General features: G+C 43.2%; 1 protein-coding gene and 1 long non-coding RNA gene across 4 annotated transcripts in view; one reads left to right on the top strand and one right to left on the bottom strand.

Annotated features, from left to right (window-relative positions):
- The window catches only part of ADCY9 (adenylate cyclase 9), a 198,525-nt gene that overhangs the window by 6,013 nt on the left and 166,504 nt on the right, over nt 1–26,008 (bottom strand). For both annotated transcript variants that reach the window (XM_044979245.1, XM_044979246.1), the window contains exons 7-9: nt 16,945–17,104; nt 13,356–13,504; nt 3,688–3,729 (exon numbers count right to left, since the gene is read on the bottom strand). In XM_044979245.1, coding sequence (XP_044835180.1) covers nt 3,688–3,729; nt 13,356–13,504; nt 16,945–17,104 — 351 coding nt within the window. The remainder of the gene's footprint in view (nt 1–3,687; nt 3,730–13,355; nt 13,505–16,944; nt 17,105–26,008) is intronic.
- Nucleotides 1,510–26,008, top strand: part of LOC123343819 — a 72,030-nt gene continuing 47,531 nt past the window's right edge. For both annotated transcript variants that reach the window (XR_006572371.1, XR_006572370.1), the window contains exons 1-3: nt 1,510–1,602; nt 14,806–14,875; nt 15,040–15,113. This is a non-coding gene — a long non-coding RNA (uncharacterized LOC123343819). The remainder of the gene's footprint in view (nt 1,603–14,805; nt 14,876–15,039; nt 15,114–26,008) is intronic.

Below are 26,008 nucleotides of genomic sequence, written 5' to 3'. Positions count from 1 at the left end.
AGCTCGTTTTATAACTTTTCCAAATTATAATTCCAGTTTAAAAATAAAGGTACATTTAATGACTCACTCTCTCTCACACACACACACACGCAAATTCAGAATGCTCAAAAATCCCCGCAATATAGGACATAATAAATTAATCCTATATTAGAATTGGAAAGCACAACTACCATCCTCAGACCTCAGAAAAATGCCTACATTATTTGAAATTATGACTGCATTCATGTAGAGAAGAACTAAACAATGTAATTTTCTTATAATATATACTCCAAGGAAGAGCAGTGATCTTCAGAACACACTTCTGCCTGGAGCTACTATTTGACAATATGTTTACATAGTCACTAGTTAAATCAAAGAGAGTGTAATACTTTTAGAAAACCCAAGCCCAGAAGAAATGTTTCCACAATTACTAACTTCAGTGAAAGGAGTTGTTTTATTCAGCAACTTGCGATAAAATCATGGGAGTTGACCACAGTGAAATAGTGACAAGTAAACTGAATCTCTGAAATTTTCACTTTTTAAGGGGTCATTAATAACACAGGCTTTGTTTAAAAACAGGGGGCTATGCTGTCAAATGTGTTGAGTTTGGAGCTACTCTAAATTACAGCAGCTGGCTTTGGTGCCCACGGGACCACTTGCCACTTATGAATTGGCAGACTGCAGCTGTGCTCTACACTGCCTCCAACAAACCCTCTAAATTGGAGTTGGGGACAGTTGGGGTAGGAGCCAGCTAAGGACTCCCCATAAATTCTGGCCCCTATGTACTTCTGAGTGGCACAAAGCAGACAGGACAGAGGGAGAGAATCTGGCCCATAATCTGTGCATAGTACTTAAAAAAAAAAAAAGAAGAGGTTACCACTAGAAAAACAAATACTATAATTTATCTGCCACAATAACTCTCCATTTCCTAGAAAACCATATAAATAAGGGAGCATTTCACATATTAGCATCAACTTTGTTGATTTCCTTCAATGCATTTGTATAGTTAGTTTGCTTTCCTGGGTACTCACATAGCACTGACACAACTTGTTGAATCGCTGTATGCTGCTGTGCACCCAAAGTCAAAGACGCTTGGGAGGGGCAAGTGGGGCAATTTGCCCCAGGCCCTGGGCCCCGCAGGGGCCCCCACGAGAATGCTCTGGCCCCGCCCCCACCTTTCCCCATCCCCTGGCGCCTCAGCGCGCCGCATCCAGGAGCAGCCCTGGACAGAGCTAAAGCAGCATGGCTCCAGCAGGGCCTGAGCTCCTCCCTGCTCAGAGCCGCATGGTAAAGGGGCGGGGCTGCGAGCTCCGGTCCTGCCGGAGCCATGCCGCTGCAGCGCTGTCCAGGGGCCAGAGCAGCTCCTAGACTTGGCGCGCTGAGGCTCCGAGAGAGGGGAGAGCAGTGGTGACTCAGGAGCAGCCCTGGACAGAGCTACAGCAGTGTGGCTCGGGCGGGGCCTGACTCCTCCCTGCTCAGAGCCGTGTGGTAAGGGGGCGGGGCTGAGAGCTCCGGGCCGACCAGCGGGAGCTGAGGCCCCGCTGGAGTCATGCCACTGCAGCCTTGTCCAGGGCCGCTCCTAGACACGGCACACTGAGGCTCTGGGAGAGGGGGGAGGCAGGGGTAAGCAGCATGGCAGGGAGCCGGGGGGGGGAGTTGGATAAGGGGCAAGGAGTCCCGGGGACAGTCAAGGGACAGGAGGGGGCAGAGGTTCGGGGGCGGGGGGGCGGTCAGGGGACGGGGTTGGATCGCGGGCATTCTGGGAGTCTGTCAGGACTCAGCGGGGGGGGGGGTGTATATAGGGGTTGGGGCAGTCAGGGGACAGGGAACAGGGGGGGTTGGGTTCTGGTGTGGTGGTTAGGGAGGGGGTCTCGGGGCGGCGGTGAGGGGACAAGGAGCCGGATGGGTCGGGGATTCTGAGGGGGACAGTTGGGGGGCAGGAAGTGGATGGAGGTTGGATAGTGGGCAGGGCCAGGCTGTTTGAGGAGGCACAGCCTTCCCAACTCTAAAGCTCATTCAGCAGTTTGAGGCTTGCAGACAGCTATTTAACACAAAGAGCCAAGCTGTTAGCTTTTCCATGGGGGAGGGATCATATGAGAAGAGCAATATCCTACACCATTTACCTCCTTCCCAACCCTACCAAGGGAGACCCCCCTCCCCTGCATTCCCCTAGGCTCCAGAGGGGTTAATTCAGTGGTTCTCTAACTTTTGTACTAGTGACCCCTTTCACATAGCAAACCTCTGACTGTGACCCCCCTTATAAATTAAAAACACTTTTAAAATATATTTAACACTATTATAAATGCTGGAGGCGAAGCAGGGTTTGAGGTGGAGGCTGACAGCTTGTGACCCCCAGTAATAACCTTGTGACCCCCTGAGGGGTCCTGACCCCCAGTTTGAGAACCCCTGGGTTAATTTAATTTTAGCACCCTGTGTCCATTCACATGCATGTGCTGTTTTGAGCATTTCAGTTTTCACAACATAGGCTCATCCCAGATTCTGGAACAAGCTCAAATGCTCAGTTCGTGGAGTATGTACATAAGCTATGCTAAAGACAAACCCACAGTAACCGTCTCCAGTTTGTGAGGGACCCCATGGAGCCACTCTAGGAAACATACATTCATGGAGGTTAAGTTCATTAATGGCTATTAGCCAGGATGGGTAAGGAATGGTGTCCCTATCCTCTGTCTGTCAGAGGGTGGAGATGGATGGCAGGAGAGAGATCACTTGATCATTACCTGTTAGGTTCACTCCCTCTGGGGCACTTGGCATTGGCCACTGTCGGTAGACAGGATACTGGGCTGGATGGACCTTTGGTCTGACCCAGTATGGCCATTCTTATGTTCTAAGCTAAATGAACCCAAAGTTATGGAGACAGATATGAGTCAAGGAAGCCAGTGAAGTATCAGAAACCTGGAAAAATCTCTGACTGGATGGGCTCAGGCATTTGGTCACAAGCTGAGGTGGTTCAAAAGTTTTGGATTTTTTTTAAGCAGAATTTTTTTATTGTTTCTTTAAACAAACACAGTAAGCAGCAAATATTTGGCCACACACTTCTGAAATCCCAAACCATGTTCAGCAGACTAATTTCAGCTTTTCAATTAAAAAAAACACAAATTTTGAAGGAAAGCAGACATTGTCCGTGATTTTTTTCTGCTTTTTAAAAAACCCTTAGTTTTCAATCCAAAAAAAGTTTTGACGGAAAATATTTGTCCAACCCTTTTAATGAGCTTTAGTGCCTTTTAGCACTAGCTGATGCTGAGAACCAGTGATACCTTGTAAAGGTGATTTGAAAAGAAGTTCTCTCAAAACTGGGTTTGTGCCGAGATGTGGAAGGTTTTTAAATGTTTATTTTTCCCAGGGCTGCAGGGAGGAGGGGGGTGGGGGGCGGGCAAGTGGAGCAATTTGCCTTGGGCCCCACAGGGGCCCCCATGAGAATATAGTGTTCTATAGTATTGCAACTTTTTTTTTAATGGAAGGGGCCCCTGAAATTGCTTTGCCCCAGGCCCCCTGAATACTCTGTGCGGCCCTGCCCAAAGTTTGTATTTTTACATACATTTGACTGAAAACACATTTTCACACAAACATTTTAAAGTTATACTTTATCTAGTCTACACAACTCTTTGTAAAAGATAATGTTGAAAAAAAGGAATGAAACAAGAGGTTTTCCATAACATTGTAGAGATGGGCACTGTATGTAAAGCTTACCTAAAGTTCTGTCCTGAATCTAGGTGGGAAGTTTCAATGGAGCTGAAATATAAAGGTATTAAAACATTAGAAAGAAAACAAGACCAGTACGCAAAGCAACCTGACAATACTTCAGATTAGTTCAGCTGAACTTTTTTGTTCGTAAGGGACGATGATCAGTAATCTGTTTTGCACCTGAATTCCAGACAAACTTTTCTTGAATGTGACTTAAGGCTATGTCTACACTGCGAAGTTGTCGACAAAACTTTTGTCTTTCACGGGTACTTAAAAAAGTCCCCCCGCAAAAGACAAAAGTTTGCCAACGCAAGTGGCAGTGTGAATGTGGCTTTGTTGGCAGAAGCACTCTCCTGCCGACAAAGCTAATGTCGCTCGTGGGACTGAAAGTATTTTGTCAGCAAAAGTGCTGACAAAGTACCAACAAAGAGCATTTACACATGCTGACTTTTAGCGACAAGTCTGCGTCGACACAGCCTTATCGCTAAAAGCTGCGTGATGTAGACAAGCCCTCAGCAATAACTTTTGCTTGGGAGTGGCAGAAGCATAGAGACGATGATCCAAGTTTCTCCAGCTAAGAGTAATTGGAGGTAATGTAGTCAAGGCAATGGCTGGAAAAAGCCATTTTCAGATCAGTTCCAACCCCCACACTTAGCTGGAGATACATGGAGGAGTGTGTTAAGAACACTGAAAGTCAATTACTTCCCAGTCTCATTGGATCAACTCTGTAAAAAGTGACAAAAGAGGAAAAACAGCCTCTTTATGAAGATGCCATTACAGAAGAACAACTCAGAGAGGCTTTGAATTTACTTGCATTCCAGGCTCTTCTATCAGCAATTAATATAAAGAACAGCCAGGCACACAGTGCTCAGTTACATGTGCCAAGAACAACTACCACCAGCAAGTTACTGTTAAAAAAAAATGTGCAAGAATGGGTCTGTCTGTAGTGTATGAAGAATTGCCAATACTGTGGCAATAAAGCATGATTAAAATGGCAGATATTGCAAGAAAACTAGCTATTACTAAGGTTTTCAAATGAAAACTCTTGGGGGCTGTGATTTAGTCTTCATGTTCTGTTTTTCACTGTTGCTTCTATTAATTGTTTTGCTAGATCTAGGATTGTATAGGGGTGTGTATTATTTTGGATATGAATTTCTCTTTATAAAATAAAGTGACAAAATGTTCTGCAGTTACTGTACTTTGCCCATTAATGGTCACTGCTTTACAAAACACAGGATAAAATATACTATAATTGGGCTTTATTGTGCCTTGTAGGCATAGACCTGTGCTGGAGGGAGCTTGGAGACGACCCACCCAACAGAAACTCCAGAAACATGGTGTTTCCTGGACACACCCTAACACACCAAGGGAATCTGTCATGGACACCCTCCCCCCACTCCCTGAAGCGGGTTAAGTGTAAGTTGACTGTGTTGGCTGATATGTGGGTGAGGATGTCGCTCCAGCCTTTTGGAATGGCTAGTAACATGAGCCTTGTGCAATCCATGCACTCAGCTGAGATGTAGGGGGAGCAGGAGAAGTTATAACTCTGCGGTGCTTGGGTACAATCTGACCAGCTATTTGCAACTGGAATTTTCTCTAGAAGTCTACAGATAATGAATTAGACATAAAATCCAGTTTCTTACCTTTAAATTTTTTTCTTGTGGCAAAATGCCACGGGTATAGACAAATGGGGTGTGACCTGACACAGTAATCAGCCAGGAAATGCCAATCAGAATGAAACATTTTCCACCCCTGGCTAAGGAACTTCTTTTGCCTTTTGCAGGCACACTCTCCAATGCGATGACATCTAGAGTTATGAGCAAATTAGATTATCCTACCCTGTGTCCCTAACACTAACTTCTCAGCCGAAGTCAAAGCCCAGGTGAGCCTTAAGCTAGGGTGTCTGTAAGATTGCCACTGTACTACAGAAAAAAGTTAACAGGTAAGAAACTTGATCTTCTCATTGAGAGAGTGCCACTGGCAGAGACAGATGGGTTGCAGCACCCCCAGATGCTGGGAGGGAAGAAACCAATAGTTAGACTAAAGAAAGAACAAGAGTGAGATGAGGTCGAAGGTGAGAGGAGAATGAACCAGAAATTAATAACTGGATTGTTTCCATTAAGGCTGTCGGAAACTAAACACCTGGGTAATGAGGAGGGGGGTCAAAGGGATAGTACTTGAGGACAGTGTGTACCAATCCCAGGTAACACCATGGCACAGTTCATCTATGGATATATGCCCTGTTTCTGCTCAGGAATGGGAAACAATTGATCATTCTAATCTAAGGAGAGCACACGAAATCTGTCACTGAACAGGTGCACTGCAGAGCTCGATCCATCCAGAGACTGTAAAACTAGAGGATTTTTGTCCTTTATTGGGACCTTGGAACAGGATGACTAGGTAACGGGATTTCTTTCTAGGCTGCACCAGAGTATAAGAAATTCATCTGCGCTTTGTGGTGAAGTCAGAAACTTGGACGAGAGATCTTGTTAATGAGGAAAGCTACAACTCAGGCAAGAAGCTGGGACAGGAGCAAAGAACTATTTTTCCCTCATAAAAAAAAAAGTTAGGGCAAATTACAGGAAAGGGACACTAACAACCCCACACAATGAACTGAGGTAATGGCTTCTTAAAAACCATGTTCCAGGAGAGGATGTGAAAGGAAATGAAGTTCAACCACCACACCTGGAGTGACAAAAAGTGATAAGCTGCTGAAATCCAAGAAAATGGCATCAGTTGTGATGATACCGAGGGCAGATCTTGAAGGAGTGTTTGACTGATCCATCCACTACCTACTGGGACTTGAAGAAGTGTTTCCAGATTCTCCCATGCTACCTGGAGGGCTTTCAGCAGAAACTGTTGAAAAGTCCTGTAATAAAACTATACGCAAGGAACCACATTTTAGCACATTATCCACATTCCACTCAGTGACTTGCAGAATGAGAGAAAGAGAAGATGACTGCTTAATGCAGTCTTGATGGTTGACTCCAGTTCTAAGTTCTTTCCAAAGGGGGCAGACTTTTCCTCCCATAGCATTGGTGTCCCCTTCTGAGCAAAGGAGGGTCTGTTAAGGAGATTTTCTTTTGTTTACTAGACCCAGATTTAAGAACCTCAGCAGAGAGGTGGAGAATGCCTTAGATGCTTCTTGAGGGGATTTGCTTTGATGAGCATGTTGCCTGGCCATCAGCTTCCTGCACTGTGTGGTCCAGGAAGTCTCTGAAAAGGAGGTAAAATATTGGCCTCCAGTAGGAGGTAGAATGGTCTCGAGTGAGAGGCCACTACAGAGTTACACATTAGGACAAGAGAGCCAAAGTTCATGGTAAGAAGTAGGGCTGTCAAGTGATTAAAAAAATTAATCGCCATTTATCGCGCTGTTAATAATAGAATACTATTTATTTAAATATTTTTGGATGTTTTCTACATTTTCAAATTCTGTATTGTTTTGTTTTTAATTACAATACAGAATACAAAGTGGACAGTGCTCACTTTATATTTATTTTTATTACAAATATTTGCACTGTAAAAAACAAAAGAAATAGTATTTTTCAATTCACCTAATACAAGTATTGTAGTGCAATCTCTTTATCGTGACAGTTGAACTTACAAATGTAGAATTATGTACAAAAAAAGCCTGCATTCAAAAATAAAACAATGTAAAACTTTAGAGCCTACAAGTCGACTTAGTTCTACTTCTTGTTCAGCCAATCAACAGACAAACAACTTTGTTTACATTTATGGGAGATAATGCTGCCTGCTTCTTGTTTACAATGTCACCTGAAAGTGAGATCAGGCGTTCTCGTGGCACTGTTGTTGCCGGTGTCACGAGATATTTACATGCCAGATGCGCTAAAGATTCGTATGTCCCTTGAGGCTTCAACCACCATTCCAGAGGACATGTGTTCATGCTGATGACGGGTTCTGCTTAGTAACGATCCAAAGCAGTGCGGACCAACACATGTTCATTTTCATCATCTGAGTCAGATGCCACCAGCAGAAGGTTGATTTTCTTTTTTGGTGGTTCGGGTTCAGTAGTTATCGCATCAAAGTCTTGCTCTTTTAAGATTTCTGAAAGCATGCTCCACACCTTGTCCCTCTCAGATTTTGGAAGGCACTTCAGATTCTTAAACCTTGGGTGGAGTGCTGTAGCTGTCTTAAAAATTTCACATTGGTATCTTCTTTGCATTTTATCAAATTTGCAGTGAAAGTGTTCTTAAAATGAACATGTGCTGGGTCATCATCCGAGACTGCTATAACATGAAATATATGGCAGAATGTGGGTAAAACAGAGCAGGAGACATACAATTCTCCCCCAAGGAGTTCAGTCACAAATTTAATTAACTTTTTTTTTTTTAAACAATCATCATCAGCATGGAAGCATGTCCTCTGGAACGATCGCCGAAGCATGAAGAGGCATATGAATCTTTAGCGTATCTGGCACGTAAATATCTTGCGACGCCAGCTACTGCAGTTCCATGCAAACGCCTGTTCTCACTTTCAGGTGACATTGTAATTAAGAAGTGGGCAGCAGTATCTCCTGTAAGTGTAAACAAACTTGTTTCTCTTAGCGATTGGTTGAACAAGAAGTAGGACTGAGTGGACTTGTAGGCTCTAAAGTTTTACACTGTTTTGTTTTTGAGTGCAGTTATGTACCAAAAAACCCTACATTTGTAAGTTGCAGTTTCATGATAAAGAGATTGCACTCCAGTACTTGTATGAGGTGAATTGAAAAATACTATTTTTGTTTATCATTTTTACATGCAAATATTTGTAATAAAAATAATATAAAGTGAGCACTATACACTTTGTATTTTGTGTTGTAATTGAAATCGATGGATTTGAAAATGTAGAAAAAAATCCAAAAATATTTAATACATTTCAATTGGTATTCTATTGCTTAACAGTGTGATTAATCATTATTAATTTTTTGAGTTAATTGTGTGAGTTAACTGCGATTAATTAACAGCCCTAGTAAGAAGCTTTGTAAGCTGCTGAGAATGTACAGTTTTAACAGTGTGGATGGCTGATGGGAAGGACACTCTCCTAACTAACTGCCTTGCAAGAAAAACAGGAGTACTTGTGGCACCTTAAAGACTAACAAATTTATTGTAGCATGAGCTTTCGTGAGCTAAAGCTCACTTCTTCGGATGCATAGAATGGAACACACAGACAGGAGATATTTATACATACAGAGAACATGAAAAGGTGGAAGTATGCATACCAACAGGCAGAGTCTAATCAATTGAGATGAGCTATCATTAGCAGGAGGAAAAAAAACTTTTTGAAGTGATAATTAAGATGGCCCATAGAAGGTGTGAGGAGAACTTAACATAGGGAAATAGATTCAATTGGTGTAATGACCCAACCATTCCCAGTCTTTATTTAGACCACAGTTAATGGTATCTAGTTTGCATATTAATTCAAGTTCAGCAGTCTCTCTTTGGAGTCTGTTTTTGAAGTTTTTTTGTTGCAAAATTGCCACCTTCAAGTCTGTCACTGAGTGGTTAGGAAGGTTGAAGTGTTCTCCCACTGGTTTTTGAATGTTATGATTCCTGATGTCAGATTTGTGTCCATTTATTCTTTTGCGTAGAGACTGTCCGGTTTGGCCAATGTACATGGCAGAGGGGCATTGCTGGCACATGATGGCATATATCACGTTGGTAGATGTGCAGGTGTACGAGCCCCTGATGGTCTGTCTGATGTGATTAGGTCCTGTGATGGTGTCACTTGAATGGATATGTGGACAGAGCTGGCATCGGGCTTTATTGCAAGGATAGGTTCCTGGGTTAGTGTTTATGTTGTATGGTGTGCGGTTGCTGGTGAGTATTTGCTTCAGGTTGGGAGGCTGTCTATAAGCAAGGACTGGCCTGTCTCCCAAGATCTGTGAGAGTGAGGGATCATCTTTAAGGATAGGTTGTAAATCTTTGATGATGCGCTGGAGAGGTTTTAGTTGGGGCTGTAGGTGATGGCTAGTGGTGTTCTGTTATTTTCTTTTTTAGGCCTGTCCTGTAGTAGGTGGCTTCTGGGTACTCTTCTGGCTCTGTCAATCTGTTTTTTCACTTCAGCAGGTGGGTATTGTAGGTTTAAGAATGCTTGATAGAGATCTTGTAGGTGTTTATCTCTGTCCGAGGGATTGGAGCAAATACGGTTGTATCTTAGAGCTTGGCTGTAGACAATGGATCGTGTGGTGTGTCCGGGATGGAAGCTGGAGGCATGTAAGTAAGTATAGCGGTCAGTGGGTTTCCGGTATAGGGTGGTATTTATGTGACCATCGTTTATTAGCACAGTAGTGTCTAGGAAATGGACCGCTTGTGTGGATTGGTCTAGGCTGAGGTTGATGGTGGGATGGAAATTGTTAAAATCTCGGTGGAATTCCTCGAGGGCTTCTTTTCCATGAGTCCAGATGATGAAGATGTCATCAATGTAGCGCAAGTAGAGTAGGGGTGTTAGGGAACGAGAGTTAAGGAAGCGTTGTTCTAAGTCAGCCATAAAGATGTTGGCATACTGAGGGGCCATGCGGGTACCCATAGCAGTGCCACTGACTTGAAGATATATATTGTCCCCAAATGTGAAATAGTTGTGGGTGAGGACAAAGTCACAAAGTTCAGCCACCAGGTTAGCCGTGATATTATCGGGGATACTGTTCCTGATGGCTTGTAGTCCATCTTCGTGTGGAATGTTAGTGTAGAGGGCTTCCACATCCATAGTGGCCAGAATGGTGTTTTCTGGAAGATCATTGATGGACTGTAGTTTCCTCAGGAAGTCAGTGGTGTCTCGAAGATAGCTGGGAGTGCTGGTAGCATAGGGCCTGAGGAGAGAGTCCACATAGCCAGACAATCCTGCTGTTAAAGTACCAATGCTTGAGATGATGGGCGTCCAGGATTTCCAGGTTTATGGATCTTGGGTAGCAAATAGAATACACCTGGTCGGGGTTCCAGGCATGTGTCTGTATAGATCTGTTCCTGTGCTTTCTCAGGGAGTTTTTTGAGCAGATGGTGTAGTTTCTTTTGGTAATCATCAGTGGGATCAGAGGGTAATGGCTTGTAGAATGTGGAGTTAGAGAGTTGTCTGGCAGCCTCTTGTTCATATTCCGACCTATTCATGATGACGACAGCACCTCCTTTGTCAGCCTGTTTGATTATGATGTCAGAGTTGTTCTTGAGGCTGTTGATGGCATTGTGTTCAGCACGGCTTAGGTTATGGGGCAAGTGATGTTGCTTTTCCACAATTTCAGCCCGTGCACGGTGACGGAAGCAATCTATGTAGAAGTCTAGTCTGTTGTTCCGACCCTCTGGAGGAGTCCATGCAGAATCCTTTTTATTATAGCGGTGGTAGGAAGGATTCTGTGGGTTAGTATGTAGTTCAGAGGTGTGTTGGAAGTATTCTTTGAGTCGGAGACGGCGAAAGTAGGATTCTAGGTCACCGCAAAACTGTATCATATTCGTGGATCTGGAAGGACAAAAGGAGAGTCCCCGAGATAGGATAGATTCTTCTGCTGGGCTAAGAGAATAGCTGGAAAGATTAACAATATTGTTGGGTGGGTTAAGGGAGCTATTGTTGTGGCTCCTTGTGCCATGTAGCAGTTTAGACAGTTTAGTGTCCTTTTTCTTTTGTAGAGAAGCAAAGTTTTTGTTGTAAATGGCTTGTCTAGTTTTTGTAAAGTTTGTCCATGAGGAAGTTTGTGTAGAAGGTTGGTTTTTCATCAGAATATCTAGTTTAGAGATAAATGGACACAAATCTGACATCAGGAATCATAACATTCAAAAACCAGTGGGAGAACACTTCAACCTTCCTAACCACTCAGTGACAGACTTGAAGGTGGCAATTTTGCAACAAAAAAACTTCAAAAACAGACTCCAAAGAGAGACTGCTGAACTTGAATTAATATGCAAACTAGATACCATTAACTGTGGTCTAAATAAAGACTGGGAATGGTTGGGTCATTACACCAATTGAATCTATTTCCCTATGTTAAGTTCTCCTCACACCTTCTATGGGCCATCTTAATTATCACTTCAAAAAGTTTTTTTTCCTCCTGCTAATGATAGCTCATCTCAATTGATTAGACTCTGCCTGTTGGTATGCATACTTCCACCTTTTCATGTTCTCTGTATGTATAAATATCTCCTGTCTGTGTGTTCCATTCTATGCATCCGAAGAAGTGAGCTTTAGCTCACGAAAGCTCATGCTACAATAAATTTGTTAGTCTTTAAGGTGCCACAAGTACTCCTGTTTTTTTTGCGGATACAGACTAACACGGCTGCTACTCTGAAACCTGCCTTGCAAGAAACAATCTCCTCATTAGGAGCTGACTGTGCAACATGGGAAATAATTAAAAGCTTTAATTGTATGGGAGGCAATATAATCCCATTCTTCAAGTGGTTATACAAGATCCTGGGATTCTGTGATGAGGGAGAAATAGAGGGAAGAAGTCATGAAGGGTCCTGCTAAAGATAGGAATTTCCACCACTCCTCAAGGACAAGCTGCAGAGTCAGATACAGGGATCGCTCATCACCGAAATCCAAAAATAAATCCTTGGACAGAATTCAAGAGGGGACAGAATTCAAGAGGACAAAAAGAACCTGCGCATGTTTTGGAAGTTTCTTCGGAGATTAGAACGTTCTAAACAGGAGGGAGAAGGGAATCTGTGAAGAGCTGTCTGATAATGGATCACTTGCAAGGGTTGGGTACTTTCAAACAGATTAAAGGAAAGGGATTCTAGTATTTGAGACTGATCTTCCTAGAAATCATGCAGATCTCCTCCCAGATGGATCTGTAAGATGGCAATGATGGAGAAATCCATGGAGGCAGCCCGAAACATGGCAAAACCATCTGGATTCAGACCAGCTCCCATTAGGAACTGATGGCGGTGAACACAAGCGATTCTTATATAAGTGTGGTGGAGCACACATGCAACCTAGTCCCATGATGGAGGGCTCATGATTTCCATAGTAGTTAGGACAGAGTCTGACTTTTTTGACAGTTTTCTTCCATTTCTCTTACTCTTTCTCCATTCTGAGTAATGGCTAGGGCAGTGTTTCCCAAACTTGGGATGCTGCTTGTGTAGGGAAATCCCTTGGCAGGCTGGGCCGGTTTGTTTACCTGCCGCATCCGCAGGTTCGGCCGATCACAGCTCCCACTGGCCGCGGTTCACTGCTCCAGGCCAATGGGTGCTCCTGGAAGCGGCGGCCAGTACATCCATCAGCCCGCGCCACTTCCAGCAGCTCCCATTGGCCTGGAGCAGCGAACCACAGCCAGTGGGAGCCACGATCATCCGAACCTGCGGACGCGGCAGGTAAACAAACCGGCCCGGCCTGCCAGGGGCTTTCCCTACACAAGCGGCATCCCAAGTTTGGGAAACACTGGGCTAGGGCAAGGAAAAAATAAGCCAAGATGGCCGATCAGCCAGAGACACGAGCGGCTTCTTGAAGCAAGGCAGGAAACAAACTGCAAAACCCACCTACAGGGACTAGAGGAAGGGGCAGAACCATATGCAAATATGCTTCATTCAAACTGGTACCTCTTTATCTGACCAACAGAGAACAGGACCCAACCCATCTGTCTGTACCACTCTCCACAGGAATGAACATTTCCTGTTTTGGGGCTGAACTAGTTAATCCTGAGGCAAAATGAAGCTCATGATACCTTGCCTACAGTGATAACATGCAATACTCACCTGTCTGGACATAAAGAGATGTAGAGCAAGATAAGGAGCACCACTCCTACAATAGTGGCCAATGATGATCTCATCCAGGAGCTCAGCTGGCAGAAGTTACAGTACTGGACAATTGTGATGAGAATCGCACAACACATAAACATGGTATACTGCAATGAACAGAAAGAATGACAAGTTAGCCTTTTCTTTTCTATTAGAGCCCCTACACAAATAGATACCAATTTAAATAAAGGCATTCAATGATCTGAATGGTGAGAACACAATTTCTACTTAAATAAAAATGATCCATACATTAAATAACCAAGTATATTGTCTTTTCAATTAACTCTGATACCTTTGTATGAATTTCAACAAACAGCACTACAAGTCTAGAAAAGTTCTTGCTTCCAATAAGCAAGCGTCTACCACAGATAATGTGTCACAATTTTAATTAGCTGGAGTTCTGAGGTACAGCTTTACTTTTTTATAATTCCATCTTCAGCTCACCTTTGTAAAGTACTAAGTTCCTCCTATTCAAGCCATTGAGTTTGAGCATTCATAGATACCATCATATACTCAATTATGCTCCTAAGGCTTCTCATTAAATCACACCTGTGTTTTAAACTGGATATCAAATTATACTTCCGGGTTGAAAACATAACATGTGTGAAGCCCCAGAAACTCTGTCAAACTGTCTGGCCCTGATAATATATTTTGCAGGATATTATTATTCCACTAAGTGCTGAACTCAACATGAATAATTATTCCTTTGAGGAATAAAAGTGGGCAGAAATTTAACATAATGTTAATTGATGCTCTGTGAAACTGGTGTTTGTGCCAAGCTGAAGGGGTAAGTTCTCCATCTTTCCTTTCTGTTCCAGGTCTCAAATCCAAGAATCTCAGAAAACCTCTCTTTTCATGTCTTTACTAGATAGGTAAATTGAAGTGCAAAGCACATGCTTTCTGAGACATATCTTAATTTCCCCAGAATGCAATATTGCAATAGTCAAATACTAAAATCCGGCTTACTTAAGATACTAAGTAGGGCTGTGTTAAGAAAATCATTGAAGATCCAATGTTAAAATAGAGAACTCCACAAAATTGTACGGCAGGTCTTATTCTCCTTAGCATTAACTATGCTGCTCTTTATGATTTCTGGTGGCCATAATCTCTTCCATTGTGAGTGGAGTGGGACACCATTGCTTTGCTTTACAAATTGAAAATTTGGAATGCTTTATTATGTTTTCTGGGGCACAACAACAGCTGAACAAAATAGCAAGGCCACATTACAATTAGAAAAACAGTTTATCCACAACAGACAAACTAGTAAAACTTACATAACTTACTTACATTTTTTTAAACCATGACCACAGTTTTTCCATGTTTTAATAACTAAGAAATAGCTAAGCTGAATTTAAAAAAAAACCTCTGCACATAACTTGGTTTAAATTTATTTTTTCTCCCATTTCAGGTCTCGTAAAGTGGCAGGGCACTGGTTCTGACTTCAAGTGAAGCCCCAGCATGAAGCCAGCCTATAGAGGGTCAGTAAGTGTTGTGTTTTACTATGTAAGCATGGCTTTGGAAAGTTTTTTTTTTAATTATTATTATTATTTTACATCCAGGGAGGGTATATGATGCTATGAATAAAAAAAACTTTGCAAAACCATGTCATAGTAAAATATGGCACTTACCTGACCCTCTACAGACTGGTTCCCTTTTCCCAGAGCTCCATGATTGTTGCAACATCACCGAGCACAGGGCCAGCTGGAACATCTCTTGGTGAGTGAATCAACAACCCAATAACTCTGGGGGATCTGAAACAGGAAAAAAAGGGGTAGTGCATGAACAGTTGTGTAATGAATCCCGTTCTTACTTGCTACTACTTGGAGCATTCAGCACATACGACCTGAAACTGAGAGAGGCTGAGCACCCACAAATTCCATTGTTAAAGTTAATGTATTTTTAAAATATGTAGGAGGTGCTCAAGTACTATAGGGAATGAGCCTATGTAAGACAAACAGAAGTCAAAAAGGGTTGAAGGGGCTCAGCACCTTTCAGGTTCAGCTCCTGTGTTGCTTGGGTTCTGTCACCCTATATAGGACAGGCTGTTCTCCAGCAGTCAAAAGTGTAATCTTAGGTGTCTTCAGTTCCCCTGCCTGAATTGCAGACTTTGAGTTCCTGAAAAACTCTGTTCAGATTATTAATTCTGCCAATTCCCCAGGACTATCCACACAAAGTTACCCAGAGTTTCCTACAATTCTTGACAGGGCCTGCCTTCTTGCACCATCCTGAAACTCTGAAAGTAGAACCACCCTTTATTTCAGGGTTTCCTTGTCTCAACTTAACATTGATCATCACCCCCCAAGACTGTCCACTGCTGGGCAGACCACCTCCACTGCCTGTCTCACCAATCTTCCTGTAGTCCCACAACACTGACTGGGATGATTCAGTTTACCAGTCCCTGCAGTTTCTTCTATACTCCTTTACAGCCCCCCAACCTTGAGGACTGGTGCTAGCCTGTTGCTGCTCCCTGAACACAGCCAGTTGCCTCTGCATAATTCAGGAAGAATGGTTGGTACCATCTGATCCTCTATTCTCTGGAATATCAGTTCCATAGTTCCACTCAGTTCCAGGGGTACTAGTCTGCTCTCATACGACTCCTAACACCAACTGTGTGATCTTCCAATCTATGCACAGTCTGCTGTGCCTCACTCCCTAACAGTCTAGAACTGGCACAGTTCTCCACCTTCCCAGGGTTTCAGACAGCCCATTGTCCCTCAGCATCTCCCGATTGTCCTTTAGGTCATCTCCAGAGCAGACTGACTGCTCCTCTTCCCTCCAAGTAACAGGCCCCTTCCCAGAGAGAGAGAATTCATTATATTCTCTTTCCTATCTCTCCTCTTCTCCAACTAACCTTCTATCTCCTCTTTTAAATCCATCCCCTCCCCAGGTGCAAACAGTGAGACTACCAACCCTCTCAGATGCATTTAACTCTTTTGGTGCTGTTGTGGGTGTCACACCCCATTACAGGCCCATAGTTCTACAATCGGTTCAATGAGGAAAAAATTCACCTTTAAATTAAAGAAAATATAGCTTTAATATGCTGGAAACTTCACCAAATTACATAGAGAAAAAGAGCTACAGGGCCATTTAGAAGAGGACTAATCATTTTTGTGTTGCTGAAAATACTCCACCTATTTTGACAGTGTGCAAACACAGCACTGCTGTTGATATGACAGACAGACACAATCCACTGCTAATACCATTACTGCTGCTGAACTTCAGCAATGAGCCATGCAAGTCCTTAGGGGTATTCAGCATCTCATTGGATAAAGAGGAATTCCCGCTCAGAAATTATCCTTTAATATAGTGAAAAATTCCTAAAATGTGTTCAAATTTATTTACATTAAATTCTGCCTAAAGGTAATGCTTGTAAAAAAACTGATTCATCCTACTAGCAATTCCATCTTACAGAATCAGCCCTATCCTCTTGAGAGATATAGATCACATGGATGAAGGGAATGGGGAAGGGGAGAAGACAAGGAGGGAGGCAATCTACTCCTTTAAATCTAAGAGAAACTTAGACAGGATACATCGTCCTATAACTTACATGTATGTTGGTTTCAAAGTCAGAGGTGAAATGTGAAAAAACTGCAAGAGCCGGGAGGGAAACTAGGATTGCACCGATGAAATGTCGAGGCAGCCAGCCAGCAATCACCTCCAGCAGGCGCTTAGTACAAATCATCACCTCCTCCAGAAAGAATGCCATTCTGGAACAAATGAAAGCACAAAGCAAGATTTTTTTCCCCCCAATGCATCACTTAACGTATCTGATTTACCTATAATAATATGGTCACTCCAATTGCTATAGTTAATGTTGCATAACTAATCAGAGCATAATTCCATGCTATCACTTGCTTATAACTTCCTGAAACAATCAGTGTTGAGTAAAAGATGAAAGATGAACCATTTTTTAAAAAAAGCTTGAAGAAAATCTCTTCTATCACTTGGAAGATATGAGAGAGTGGGAAAAAAAACCAAATTTTTCCCTGTTTAAAAAAAATTGGGCTGTTTTTTGAAGTAAATGCTTTTGTAACTCAAAAAAGTTGTCTAAAATAACATTAAGAGCATTGGAAAAGTGGGAATATGCATGAACAGTTAACTTTGTTAATCAGTTAGCTTCAGACTTAAAGACAGTTTGGGTAGATGCTTTTCTAGCATTTTAAAGTCTTCTGAACTAGCTCTCCCAATGCCAGACAGCTTGACAGAAGCTGCCCTCTGAAATCAACAGAAGTTCTCCTAAGATATCAGGCTCAGTAACTTCTTAATAACAAGGAATGGGAGGAGAGTGTGGGCTCATGACTGACTGGATCAGCAAGACCTCAGTGCATAAAAAGAAGTCATGCTGAGAACTTTGGGAGGCCAGCTGGCAGCTCACATGCTCCTCCAGCAGTCCATTTGTACTTGTGATAGCAAACACCAGTGTAGCTGGCACTGCACAAAACACTCTTTGGGAAGAAACAGTCCTTGCCTCAATTGCTTACAAACTAAAGACCCAATCCTCTCACGTGCTGAGTGAACCATATGGGGAAGCGGAATGCAGTCTAGGGGAGGGGTTCTCAACCTTTTTCTTTCTGAGGCTCCCTTGCAAGATGCTATAAAAACTCCTTGGACCATCTGTGCCACAATAACTGGTTTTCTGCATATAAAAGCCAGCGCTGGCGTGAGGGGGTAGCAAGCCGGGTTTTTGCCTGGGGTCCCATGCCACAGGGGCCCCCACAATGCTACACTGCTCAGGCTTCGGCTTCAGCCCCAGATGGCGGGGGTCGGGGTCCTGGGCCCCAATGAGTATAATCCTGGCCCTGCTTGGCAGCCCCCCGGAATCCTGTTTGCGGTCCCCCAAGGGGCCCCCGACCTCTGGTTGAGAACCACTGGTCTAGGGAAAAGTGAAGTTTATTCCCATGTAGCACGAGACTCCTATTACTGAAGAATTTAATTGAGAAAAAAAAATCCAAGATAGTTCGGGGGGGGGGGGGGGAGTTAACACGAGAGCTAAAGTTGCACAAAACTATCAATTATTTAAGGAAACAAACCTAAAGAAACATAACTTTAAAAAACCACAAATATTAGCTACTCTGGACAATCACAGTTCATATTCAGTTTAAAATTAAAAAGAAAATGAGAAAGTAACATAATGAAGTTACGGTCATCCAAACTACCTAAAATTTGGACGTGTATCATGCTGCCCAAAGAGCAAATGAAAACGAGGAGACAGTCCTTTCCACACCAGACACAACTTCACAGGATCAGTGATTCTGAAAACTGAAGTGATCTAACTGGACTACCTCATTCTTGCTGATACACTAATTGTACATTACTAAAGCATTCAAACCAAAGTGAGTCTGTCTTTATATTGCTATATCAAACTACTCCTCCATTCTTTAAGACCATGCTGAGTTACTGGAGAGAGACAGACTTTTACAGCTTATCACCAAGAAACACCATATTTGGGACAATGGCTTGGGAAAATGTCCCAAAAGTATATCGAATTTTAACTTTTACAAAGTTTCATGCTGTGAGACTAAGCATAGACTCATAGTTGTTATACCTGGGACTATTCACATTTTAGAGCCTGAACAAAAATTAGGTAACCAAATCACTGGGGCAGAGGTTCACATTTAAGTATCACAGAAGTATATGTAGAGTATCAAAGCCACATACTCTTGAATTCCTTGACTCTACTGGCGAACGGTGCAAATAAAATAGATTTAGGATCCACTGAAACAGGATGAATAGTCCTTTTCAAAACTTTCTTTATAAACATGTTTTCATCCTAAATACCAGATGTGATGGACATGCAGAGTGGGAGGCTGGCAGAGAACAAAGGCAGAGCTAAAGTTCTTTGTGGGACTCTAACACTGTGTTTCCATACTTTCTAAGAAGGTCAGTGTAACTTTAATTTTGAATTTCCGGAGTAAACTTTTGTGGTTCTTTTGAGAAAATGACAATATCCTTTTAATGTGTTGAGGTTTTCTTTTTTTTACTTCAGCTTAATAAAGCTTTTGTTCATCTGGGAATGCATACAGAACTACAGAGAGAGCGAGCGAGTTATGGGTAGCAAAAGGATGAGGGAGACATTTGTAATATTCCAATGCCCCACAGGAGGGAGCTAATAGGCTTTTTCAACTCCAATGGAAACTGGATTTTCCAGTTTAGATTAACCGTTTTTTATCTAAGGAAAAAATAACCACAAAATCTTACTTTATATAAAGTAAAGAAAAATACTTTCCAACAAAGAGTCTGACAATAGAAAAAATTTATAAGGCAAAATAAAACAAAATACTCAAGCTATATATAGCATTAGCTCAGCTTTGCTCCCCTGGAGTTAATGGTAAACTCCCAATGATTTCAATGGAAGCAGGTTTAGGCTAATGCTGAGTACTTTTGAAAATCCCACCCTAAATTTACCTCTCTGAAAGTGAAATTCACTTCCCTACATAAAGTATGAATATTAAATGTTTATGTGGGTGGAATATGGAGATGTGGGAGCAATGATATCCATCCCCCAACATGGTTTGCCTAGACCTGTTTTACTTTGTGTATTTTTGGCGGTTATGATACTCTCACCCTTACTTCTGCACTGCTTCCAGAGCTGGGTGGCTGGAGAGCAGCAACTGCTGGCCAGGTGCCCAGCTCTGAAGGCAGCACCTTGCCAGCAGCAGCGCAGAAGGGTGGCAATATCGTACCATGCCACCCTTACTTCTGCACTGCTGCCTTCAAAGCAGGGTGGCCAGAGAGTGGTGGCTGCTGACTGAGGTCCCAGCCCTGCCTTCAGAGATGGGCTCCCAGCCAGCATCTGCTGTTCTCCAGCTGCCCAGCTCTGAAGTCAGCGCCACCATCAGCAACAGCACAGAAGTAAGGGTAGCAATACTGCAACCCCCCCCCTACAATAACCTTGCGACCCCCCACAGCTTCTTTTTGGGTCAGGACTCCTACAATTACAATACTGTGAAATTTCAGATTTAAATACCTGAAACGATGAAATTCACAATTTAAAAAATCCTATGACCATGAAATTGACCAAAGTGGACAGTGAATTTGGTAGGGCCCTATCTATAATACCACCTCCTCAGTCATGTCTTTTAAAAATCTCTCCTCATGTGGAAGCTGTTCCATACCTGATTAATTTTTGTTGCCCTTCTCTGTACTTTTCCCAATTTTAAAGTGTTTTTTTTGAGATGGGGTGACTGGAACTGCATGCAGTATTCAAGGTGTGGGCGTACCATGGATTTATATAGTGGAATTATGATATATTCTGTCTTCTTATCTATCCCTTTCCTAATGGTTACTAACAATCGGTTAGCTTTTTTTCCCCACTGTTGCTGGACATTGAACAGATATTTTCAGAGAACTATCCACAGTGACTCCTAGATCTCTTTCTTGAGTGGTAACAGCTAGTTTACACCCCATCATTTTACATATCTAATTGGGAATATGTTTTCCAATGTGCATTAGTTTGCATTTATCAACACTGAATTTCATAAGACATTTTGTTGCCCAGTAACCCTGTTTTGTGAGATCCCCTTATCATTCTTCACAGTCTGCTTTGGACTTAACTATCTTGAATAATTTTTTATCGTCTGCAAACTTTGCCACCTCACTGTTTACCCAGGGCCGTCCTTAGGATTTCTGGTGCCCTAGGCGAGATTATTAAACTGGTGCCCCTGTGCCTGATCTGCTCTTAGCAACACAAATATAAGCATACAGTATTGGAAAACTTGCCACATTCACGGTATTAAAACCAGTTTAACTTAATTAAGCACACTGTAATGCTGATGCACTAGCACTAAAGAAGTAGCACTATAGAAAAAATTCTGATTTGACAGAATGATGCAAATAATATAATTTTTTTAATTTGTCAAAATTTTATTGGAAATTTATATGAAGAGGTATTGAAACAAAGATTTGTTTTTAATTAAAAGCAATCTTTCTGGCTTTTTTGGCTGCAAAATCAGTTTAACAAGCTGGGTTTCCAAACAGTGGGAAAATATAACCCTAGTTTTACTGCTAGGTAAAGCACAAAGTGACCAAAATGAAGTCAGCACAGAATCATCTCATCTAGATTAAGGTAGCACAGAAATGTTACAGAAGTCCTATTGTACCTTATTTTTGTTTGGAAAGACATTAGCAATAGCAGCACATTCACATCATAAAATACATGATAAATCACTGCCTCTAAAGTTCCATCAAAAACTGACATTTTCACAGCTCTAGCATGATCTGCTGTACAGATTCTTCACAAGTGTCCCTGGCCTTTTTAACTCATATTAACTATGTATTTACTTTATGAAAGTTAGAGAAAACATTGTGAAAATGTAAAACAGTGGCTGCTCAACTTCTGGGCTAGCAAAAGCTATACTGACTCACAGGAAAAAAAATGCAGGAGAATCTTAGTACAACATATGGTCAGTCTATACCAGGGGTTGGCAACCTTTCAGAAGTGGTGTGCCAAGTTCACTGTAATTTAAGGTTTCTCGTGCCAGTAATACATTTTAACGTTTGTAGAAGGTATCTCTCTATGTCTATATTATATAAATAAACTATTGTTATTATCTGAGGTCTTGGCCACCGGTCTTGCTCAGGCCACTGCCAGCTGAGTAAATGAAACCCCAGACCGGCAGCGGGCTGAGCGGGACTGGTGGCTGGAACCCTAGACAAGGATCCCAGGCCCTGCTCAGCCCGCTGCTGGTCTGGGGTTCTGACCACCAACTCCTGCTAGCCAGGATCCCGGCCGCCAACCCCCCTCAGCCCGCTACCAGCCTTGGATTCTGCTCACCCAGGCTGGCAGGAGGCAGAGTGGGGCCGGTGGCTGGGCTCCTGACTGGCAAGGGGCTGGCAGCCAGAACCCTGGAGTAGCAGTAGGCTGAGTGCTGCCGGCACGCCAGACTGGCAGCAGACTGAGCCACTCAACACCCCCACCAGCCCTGCTCAGCCCGCCACCAGCCCACTCAGCCCGCTGCCGGCTGAGTGAATGGAACCCCAGGCTGACAGCAGGTTGACTGGTTCAGCCGGCCTGCTCAGCCCGCTGACAGTCTGGGGTTCCTTGGGGGTCCCCAGGCCAGCAGCAGGTGCTGAGTGGGGCCGACGGCCGGTATCCCAGCTGGCAATAGGGCAGCAGCCGGAACCCCAGAGCAGTGATGGGCTGAGCCGCTCAGCCTGCCGCTGCCTACCATCAAAAATCAGCTCACCTGCCACCTTTGGCGCGTGTGCCGTAGGTTGCCGACCCCTGCTTTATACACTAGTAAGGAGATGAGCATATTACAGTTGTTGGAGGGCTCTTATCTGGAGTAACAGGCTATAGGAAAGTCAGTCAACATTTTTTGTTTCTCTGATGAAAACTGGCCCACTCCCTGCCTCAAACCAAACCTGTCACTAATAATTGTCAACAACTTAATTTTCTGTTTTTGGCTAAGATATTGATTTTTAAAAAAAAAAATATTGAAATTGGATTTAGGACTGTTAGCAAGAATTTTTGGCAAACAAAGTTGTTAAATGACAATCTAAATGGCAACACAGTACTGCTTTCATGCTTGGCTCACCCCCCAGCCTGCTGGTCCAACAGCTGCAGTAGACCCCAAAATCCACCTCTTGGGGTGCAGAGTGGCAACAGCAGCAGCAAACCCTCAGGTCCAATCACATGCCAATGGGCACCACCACCAGCCTTATGGACCATGGTAAAGTTAGCACAGCATCTGATCTCAGGGACAGGTCACCCATGGAGCCACAGCAGCTCATCCTGCCCTGTGTAGCTCCCCCCGGATTAGGTGGATCACTGGCAGCTGCCAGCCTGGGGGAGAGGCGCTCCCCAGCTAGGGTGCCCAGATCCAGATGTCCTGATTTTATAGGGCCAGTCCCGATATTTGGGGCTTTGTCTTATATAGGCACTAATTACCCCCACCTAGAGTGACCAGACAGCAAGTGTGAAAAATCAGGACGGGGTGGGGGTAAAAGGAGCCTATATAAGAAAAAGACCCCAAAATTGGGACTGGCCCTATAAAATAGGGATATCTGCTCACCCTACCCCAACCCCCTGCCCTGATTTTTCACACATCTGGCTAACCCCAGCCCAGCCCTGTGTGACATTCCAATCCTGGCCGAGGAAGTGAGTTACTTTCACTTTCATTCCTCAGCAGGCAGCCAGCCAGCCTCCCCCCCCACCTACCCCCCAGCACCTCACCCAACCCAGCCCTGACGGAGGGAGGAGAGAGAGAGGGATGCTCCTGGGGAGGAGGAGAAAGGAGGGGGTGCTCCATGGGGTGGGGGGGGGGAGAAGAATGGATGTTATGGGGGACAAAAAAGGATACTGGTTCCAGAGCCACAGAGCCTGCCTCACCTCACCTCAGCCGGGGGGGGGAGGGGGAAGAGTCACACTCACAGGTGAGCTCCTTCCCCAACCGCTACCCCCTCCCCTTCCCAGAGACCCCAGCAGCCAATCCCCTCCCTCAGACTATGCTGCATTCGGCTCTCTCTAGGACCCAGCAGCCTGCTCTTACATGCTCCACTGCTTCCCATCTGTCCAGGCTCCCAGCAGAGCGGTGCCCCCAGACCTAGTGGTGCCCTAGGCGGCTGCCTATTCTGCCTATGCCTAAGGACGGCCCTGTGTTTACCCCTTTTTCCAGATCATTTATGACTACGCTGAACAGCATTGGTCCCAAAACAGATCCCTGGGGGACACAGCTATTTAACTTTCTCCATTCTAAAAACTGACCATTTATTCCTACCCTTTGTCTCTTTAACCAGTTACTGATCCATGAGAGGACTGTCCCTCTTATCCCATGACTGCTTACTTTGCTTAAGAAACTTTGGTGATGGACCTTGTCAGAGGCTTTCTGAAATCCAAGTACACTATATTCACTGGATCATCCTTGTCCATGTTTGTTGACCCCCTCAAAGAGGCATGATTTCTCTTTATAAAAGCCATGTTGAGTCTTCCCAATTAAATAATGTGTTCATTTAGGTGTCTTGTGATTCATCCAATTTGTTTTGTACTTAGGTTTACTAATTGCCGTTATATTAGCTATCCTCCCTCCTACCAGCTATCCTACCTGGTACAGAAGCTAATTTATGTGATAGGTTATGTATCACAGTTAATAGATCATATTTCATATTTGAGTTCCTTCAGAACTCTTGGACGAATACCATCTGGTCCTGGTGACTTATTATTGTTTAATCTATCAATTTGTTCCAAAACCTCCTCTGCGGACACCTCAATCTGGGACAATTCCTCAGATTTGTCATCTAAAAAGAAAAGTTCAAGTGTGGGAATCTCCCTCACATCCTTTGCAGTGAAGATTGATGAAAAGAATTCATTTAGCTTCTCTGCCATGGCCTTTTCTTCGAGTGCTCTTGTAGCACCTCGATCATCTAGTGATCCCACTGATTGTTTGGCAGGTTTCCTACTTCTGATATACTTTAAAAGTTTTTGATGTTAGTTTTTGTGTCTTTTGCTAGTTGCTCTTCAAATTCTTTTTTGGCTTGCCAGAGTTTCTGCTCTTTTCTATTTTCCTCAGGAGGATTTAATTTCCAATTTTTAAAGGATGCCTTTTTGCCGCTAATCACTTCTTTTACTCTGTGTACCCATGGTGATATTTTTTGGATCCTCTAAATTGTTTTTTTTTTTTTAATTTGGGGAAAATTCAGTTTGAACCTCTATTATGTGTTTTTAAATACACCTCTATCCCGATATAACACTGTCCTCATGAGCCAAAAAATCTTACCATGTTATAGGTGAAACCGCGTTATATCGAACTTGCTTTGATCCACTGGAGTGTGCAGCCCCGCCCACCCGGAGCACTGCTTTACCACGTTATATCCAAATCCGTGTTATATCGGGTCACGTTATATCAAGGTAGAGGTGTAGTTTTAATGCAGCTTGCAGACATTTCACTCTAGTGACTGTACCTTTAAATTCTGTTTAGCTTCCTTATTTTTATGTAGTTCCCCATTCTGAAGTTAAATGTTACTGTGTTGGACTTCTTTGGTATTTTCCCTCCCACAAGGATGTTACAATTAATTACATTATGGTCACTATTACTGAGCGGTTCAGCTATATTCACCTCTTAGACAAGACTCTATGCTCCATTTAGCACTAAATCAAGAATTGCCTCTCATCCCTTGTGCGTTCCACGACTAGCTACTCCAAGCAGCATTCATTAATGGTGTCTAGAAACTTTATCTCAGCATCCTGTCCTGAGGTGACATGTACCCAGTCAATATGGGAATAGTTGAAATCCCTCATTATTATTGAGATTTCTATTCTCTAATCTAGGGGTAGGCAACCTATGGTATGGGTGCTGAAGGCGGCACGCGAGCTAATTTTCAGTGGCAACTCACACTGCCTGGGTCCTGGCCACTGGTCCAGGGGGCTCTGCATTTTATTTAATTTTAAATGAAGCTTCTTAAACATTTTAAAAACCTTATTTACTTTACATACAACAATAGTTTAGTTATATATTATAGACTTATAGAAAGAGACCGTCTAAGAATGTTAAAATGTATTACCGGCACACAAAACCTTAAATTAGAGTGAATGAATGAAGAGTCGGCACACCACTTCTGAAAGGTTGCCGACCCCTGCTCTAATCTTTCTCTCTTTCTAATAATTTTACAATCAA

This window comes from Mauremys mutica, chromosome 11, assembly GCF_020497125.1.
Source record: "Mauremys mutica isolate MM-2020 ecotype Southern chromosome 11, ASM2049712v1, whole genome shotgun sequence".
NCBI lineage: Eukaryota > Metazoa > Chordata > Testudines > Geoemydidae > Mauremys > Mauremys mutica.
Note: the sequence above shows the minus strand (reverse complement) of the source record. Positions and strands in the feature narration are given on the sequence as shown.